The 6,852-nt window shown below is 42.0% G+C and overlaps 1 protein-coding gene across 1 annotated transcript; it reads left to right on the top strand.

Moving 5' to 3' along the window:
- The first annotated feature begins 30 nt into the window (after positions 1–30).
- On the top strand, positions 31–2,884 carry nadsyn1 (NAD synthetase 1). The gene has a single exon (XM_062538436.1). It carries the CDS (start codon positions 96–98, stop codon positions 2,187–2,189), a length of 2,094 nt encoding a protein of 697 aa, XP_062394420.1. The 5' UTR covers positions 31–95; the 3' UTR covers positions 2,190–2,884.
- The last annotated feature ends 3,968 nt before the right edge of the window (positions 2,885–6,852 follow it).

The following is a 6,852-nucleotide window of genomic DNA, read 5'->3' as shown; positions in this document are numbered from 1 at the left end:
ACGGACTAGTCGGAAGTGATGTACAGGAGTTGAGAGAGTTGTCAAAGCAGAAAGTACACAGACAAAGTTCAAGTGAAGTTTTGCAAGGTATCGGAATGGGTCGCAAAGTTACATTGGCAACGTGCTCACTGAATCAATGGGCCTTAGATTTCGAAGGGAACTTATCAAGAATATTGAAAAGTATCGAAATAGCCAAGTCTAATGGAGCGAAATATAGACTGGGCTCAGAACTGGAGATTTGTGGGTATGGTTGTTCAGACCACTTTTATGAGTCGGACACGCTACTCCACTGTTTCGAGGTGCTTAGGGAACTTCTTGAATCACCGGTGACCCAAGATATAATTTGTGATGTAGGCATGCCCGTTATGCATCGCAATGTTCGTTACAATTGCAGGGTCATTTTTCTGAACAAGAAGATCCTCCTCATCCGTCCAAAAATGAGCTTGGCAAATTATGGCAACAACCGTGAGTTTCGCTGGTTTTCTCCTTGGACGCAGCCCAGGCATGTCGACGAGTACTATTTACCAAGGATGATCCGGGATGTCACTGATCAAGCATCTGTCCCATTTGGAGATTGTGTGCTCTCGACTGTTGACACATGTCTTGGCACTGAAATGTGTGCGGAAATGTGGGATCCGAAAAGCCCTCACATAGATATGGGATTAGATGGGGTTGAAATCTTCACAAACTCCTCAGCCAGCTACCATGAGTTACGAAAGGCAAACCAGAGGGTGGAGCTAGTCAAGTCCGCCACAAGTAAGAGTGGGGGTATTTACCTGTATGCCAATCAGAAGGGGTGTGATGGGGACCGGCTTTATTATGATGGATGTTGTATGATTGCCATCAATGGAGACATTGTTGCCCAGGGAACTCAGTTCTCTTTGGATGATGTCGAAGTCTTGTGTGCCACCCTCGATCTGGAGGATGTCCGAAGTTATCGCGGAGAACGGTGTCAACCACACATAGTTTACGATCACAAACCGTATCATAGGGTAAATGTAGACTTTTCCCTTTCAGACTGTAAGGATATCGCCCTTCCCACACACCAGCCTGCCGAATGGCAGTTCCACAGCCCAGAGGAAGAGATCAGTCTAGGCCCTGCGTGTTGGTTGTGGGACTATTTGAGGAGGAGTGGCCAGGCTGGTTTCCTCCTTCCTCTAAGTGGTGGGGTGGATAGTTCCTCTACTGCCTGTATTGTCTACTCCATGTGTGTGCTTGTGTGCAATGCTGTGAGGGACAACAACATCCAAGTACTGCAGGATGTCCAGCGAGTGGTGGGTGATTTCACTTACAAACCAGAAGACCCCCGAGAACTGTGCAAGCATCTCTTCACAACCTGTTATATGGCTAGTGAGAACTCCTCTGAAGACACCCGTGCTCGAGCTAGAGAGCTGGCAATGCAAGTCGGCAGCAACCACGTTAATATCAACATTGACATGGCAGTGAAAGGGTTGCTGGGCATATTCTCCTTTGTGACTGGAAGAATGCCACAGTTCCGCGCCAACGGAGGAAGTACACGGGAGAACTTGGCATTGCAGAATGTCCAGGCTCGTGTCAGAATGGTCCTTGCCTACCTTTTTGCCCAACTCAGTCTGTGGGCCCAAGGTAAACCTGGTGGTCTACTGGTTTTAGGCTCTGCCAACGTGGATGAGAGTTTGTCAGGCTACTTCACTAAGTATGATTGCTCCAGCGCTGACATCAATCCCATCGGCGGTATTAGTAAAATGGATCTGAAGAGTTTCTTGCAGTACTGCACCGAACACTTCCAACTTTCTGCACTAAGGAGAGTTCTGGCTGCACCTCCTACAGCCGAGCTGGAGCCGCTGATGAATGGCCAGGTGTCACAGACGGATGAGGCCGACATGGGCATGACCTACACAGAACTGTCCGTTATCGGGAGGCTCAGAAAAATATCAAGATGTGGACCGTACAGCATGTTCTGCAAGCTGATTGAAATGTGGAGAGAAACGTGTTCTCCCTCTCAGGTGGCTATTAAAGTGAAACATTTTTTCAGAATGTACTCTGTAAACCGACACAAGATGACCACAGTCACACCATCTTACCATGCTGAGAGCTACAGCCCTGATGATAACCGCTTTGACATGCGGCCCTTCCTGTACAACATACAATGGTTGTGGCAATTCCGCAGAATCGACAACAAGGTGTCTGATGAGGAGTTAGGTTTCTGATTTCAGGCTGCTTTCAACAAAAGTATGGCTTTGACATCAGAGTATTGTATGGCCGCATTATGAATATTCTCCATAAATGTTGTTATTTTTTTTCTCACCTCAAACATTGTTTTTAAAACAATTAGTCCTGCTTATACAGTAGTTTTGTTGTTTCTGTGTAAACCTACACTGAAGTACAGTACATAGACTACTTTATATGAGACTGTAATTTGAAAGATGTGTGCTAAGTTCACATGAGTCTGTGAAACCAGACTGTCTGTGATAAAGTACAATTAAGCAATTATTGAAATATTGTTTTATCAAAGACTCTACCACAGCCTGTTAAATCTTTGGTTTTATCATGTCGGAGACCCAGAGACTTCACAGTTGTTGTTTATTACAACACTAGATACTTGACCAATCAATCCCATGGCCCAGTAACTGAGATAATCTGAGTGATTTCTATTGTGCAGCTATTTTGACTGTAAATCGGGTGTAATCACGTGTGAAAACATTATTGTTCTTTATGGAGTTGCCAATGAAAACAGTTTGAGGTGGTTTAAGGTCTAATTCAAGAAAATGTGTATCTTTACATGTGTGATTCAAATGTGTGCATCTCTGCTGGACAAAGTGAAGAACAATACTGGTCTAGCAAAAAAAAAGATATATATGTGAATGTTGAGAATTTGTTAAATAAAAAAAAATATTTAAAACGATCCTGTCCACAACCTTTGGGGTCCAATTACAAACTTATCCAGCTTATCCAAAAGACGCACCCGGATCATTGGTCATTAGAACTATGACCATTAATCATGCCTCTTGTGCAGTAGAAATAAAGCTGAAGTGCCCTCTGGGTTGGTAAACACTAACGGAAGTGACATCTGGGTTGGTAAACACTAACAGAAGTGTCATCAGGGTATGAAAAAAAACAGCAGAAGTGTCATCTGGGTGGTAACCACTTGCAGAAGTGTTCTCTAGAGTGGTCAAAATGACTGGAAGAGCCCCACTGACCTCTTCTGACCCAGGAAGTTAACATTAAATGCCCACAACGTCCCCTGAATGAATTATAATCATAATGCTTCCTTTAGAGCAATAAAACATTTCATAAAATTTCTTAATGAGTGTCCTCTTAATGAGAAAATGTGATGCGGCGTCCTATGAGATGCCATCACAATGGTCTTAACTTGACTCAACTCTCAACTACATTCTTTCACACAAACTTACGTCACAGACCACTTGGAGGGGCAAACAATGTTGAATTTCCTACTGTATGTGATTGGTGACGCAGTGTTTGTTTGGACCTCCAACAGCATGGCGTACCTGGTTACCCATAGGTTACTGCTCAAAAATGCCCACGAATGCCCGTATGCTTGTGTGAAAGAGTACAGAAAATGGTTCCATTATGGTGCCCTCTATGCTTCCCCTCCAGGAGAGGATGGAATGTGATACTGTGTAGGGCCCAGTCATACAAGTGAAATAGCATAATGTGCTCACTGCTCAATCAGATGAAGTGCCAAATTAAGACCTTAGGTGCTTCTCAACATGCCTCCTCGATCCTCAAGAGGCGTTCCCTCTGATCTATAACTAACACTGGATAGACTATCCCACTGTTCTCGCCCCATCATTCTTTATGTAGAGCAGTGAGGATCGAGGCCCGAGGAGCGAGGGAGAACGTATAAAAGCCCAAATGAGAGGCACCCATAATCTCAGGGCTAGAACAGACAGACTGCCCTGCCACTTCTTAGTGCCCTATATTGGGCCCAATATAGGGTGCTACCACTTCTGATGTAAGAGTCCCCCCAGTGGATAAAATGTGAACAAGTATTGTAAAGAGTGTCCCTGAATGAGGGAATGTGGGAGGGTTCATAGTGTATTAGCTCCCTCTAGTGGAGAAAATGTGACATGGTGCCACTTATGTGTCTGCAATGGGATAAACTTGAGGTTTTAACGTGTCCCTTTCTGATGGAAAAAAGGAATTAAGTGCCACCTTAGATAGTTAAATAGAGGGATGGTTTCTATCCCGATGCTGTAAGACTGTTCAATCTCAGTACACACGTTAAAACATATTTCTCATTGCTACTGTATTTATTGCCATGTTATAGGTTTTTATTTGACAAAATATTACATTTATTGCAGTTGCACTTTATAATGAAATCCTTGTGTCTGAAGAGAAAGAATTCAATAACGTCATTGTACTTGGTACATTGTACCTTTTACATATGACAATAACCTTTGAAGCCTTGAATCCTATACCATTCAAAGTGAGAAATCACACTGGCATGAGGAAATTCAGTGTGTTTTGCAAGGGGAATGTTGAATTAGACTAATATGTAGCTAGCATTTTGATGTTACATCATCTGAATAACCATGTATGTTATTTTCAACGTCTTTATACATACATACATATACTTGGGCATTATAAGGCCCATGGCATCTGTTTTTCTGGGATTGCAGCCCTAGATTTCTAAACAAACATAATAATAGCTTGGATCTACATGTATTCACCTGTGGTCATGCATGTAAGTCCTTAAAAATAATGTGAGGGGTAACAAGGGACTACGGGGATTTTAAAATGCACCACGGGTGACAAGGTCACGAATGGTCTGTTAGGACGCACTGCTATGTGTCTGTCTGCAGTGCATCTCCAAGGAGATCACTTGTGTTTACATTTGGTTGTTGACTACATCACTTCCACTAGAGGATATTCTTGTTGACGATGCATTAGAATGCACTCTACAAAAGATAAGTGGCCTGGTCATATTCGAGACCACCTCATCAAGTGGCTTAAGTGTTCAGTCATTGCATCTTAGTGGTCTTGACTTGTATAAATCATATCATAAACCATTACAAATTGTAATTAAATAAAATGAATGGTTTTATTAAAATGACAAAATCATAACACACAGATGGCTATGTCCTACACACTCATATACATGTTATACACAATTATTATTACCATCATAGTAATGTTGCTGTTAATACATCCTCTTCAAAAACATCATAGTAAAAACACAAATATGTTAATTGTAGCACCAGATAGGATGACATGACCTGTGCATACTCATTGAAAGAGTTCTGTCAGGCGATCAAGGGATGTCGGAAAACAAGATGCAGAGTCCCTTTTTATGAGAATAGTGGTGAAAAATGTCAAAGGTGTCGTGAACCGGAGTAGAGAATAGCAGTGTGGAATCGATAGGAGGGAAATTAGTGGCCAGGTCTGGTGTGTCAAAGTAAAAACACCTCACCTGGCTGGGCAGGTTTAACAAAACACAGGGCTGATCGGTTTTCAGCGATTCTTACAAATGGCTTCCAGGCTCAGAGCAGCACACACTTCATACATTTGGTGGTTTTCTCATGGCTAAGGAGGCCGAGCTGACTGGTTGCCACCTTGTCAATCAGTTTCCAAAAGTCTGAAAACTTGACTCCGCCTCCGTCCTCCACACCCATCTCCTTTAGGATCGTGCTCATGCCCTCGCCCTCACCTGTGGTCTAGGATGATGAAATTACACACTCATGTTTACCATGGCCGACAGACAAGAATTCCCGCTAACTGTTTACTACATATCTCAAGAATGCTATCATTTTCCTGAATGGATGATGTTTGGATGTCTATCGTAGGATTCTTCTAGATAGGTGTTCTTATAGCTTTTTCACAATCTCAATCTTTTACAATCTTCCAATTTTTATTGGTTTCCGTCTAGTAAATGAATGTTCACAATCCTGCTGAAGTACCAGTTTAAGTTGGCTACCATTCTTACGAAGAAAAGAGATACCGAGACCAACGTACAGTAGACCAATGTAAGGCCAGATGTTGTATACTGCAATATCTGCATTGTTCTAAACCAAAATACACATAATAGTCATATACCTAACTTTACAAATGACAAAAAAACAACATAAAAGCAATATACATTCTACAGACCATGATGAAATAAATCCAGGTTTGAGACAAGGCTTACCTTGACCAGGTTGGGCAACTGGTTGTTGAGAAGGCCCTGAAACTCTTCCACTTTTAGGGTGGGGCTGTTATCAGCGGAGGCATCATGAAACTTGCTGACCAGCGTAAAGAGGGCCTGTTCCAAATCTGAGCACTAAAGAGGAAGATCATTTCGATTTTAGTAAATCATTTGTATGTCAATAATCATTTGCATAAGTAAATTCGCTTTCCCCCCCTTTCTTTGCTTAGATGAGCTGTATGTGCTAGCATAATAGTAAGCCAGCATAAACAGATGATTCCAAAACCAACAAAATATTACTATTCACCAAGGCAAAATATATGCTAAACATATCATGTAAATGGCCATATTCTGAAAACTGTTCTTGTGTAGGCTATGCATCAAGTCTCACACAACTCAAAGTGCTTTAAAATAATCTGTTTGAATGGCGAAGCCTTTATAAAGCACTTACAGACAACTAAATGGTTTCAGGCATACTAATACTTCAGTATTCTAAAAACAACAGGAACTTATCTGAAGTCGCCACACCTGTGTCATGCACTGTTGACACACTGCAGAGCAGTATTTGTTTTTAAGGTGTTACCGAGCAAGCAGTCTGGCCTGTCATTTTCTTCCCTTACAAACCAGGCAAGGAAGGATTATCATTATTTATTTATTTCTGTATTGTTTATTTACATTGTCCCATTTACCATCAATTACTTTATCTGGCATAGGCCTACTTGTATGGT

Source organism: Sardina pilchardus, chromosome 6 (genome assembly GCF_963854185.1).
Source record: "Sardina pilchardus chromosome 6, fSarPil1.1, whole genome shotgun sequence".
Lineage (NCBI taxonomy): Eukaryota > Metazoa > Chordata > Actinopteri > Clupeiformes > Clupeidae > Sardina > Sardina pilchardus.
This window is presented reverse-complemented; position numbering and strand designations above follow the sequence as displayed.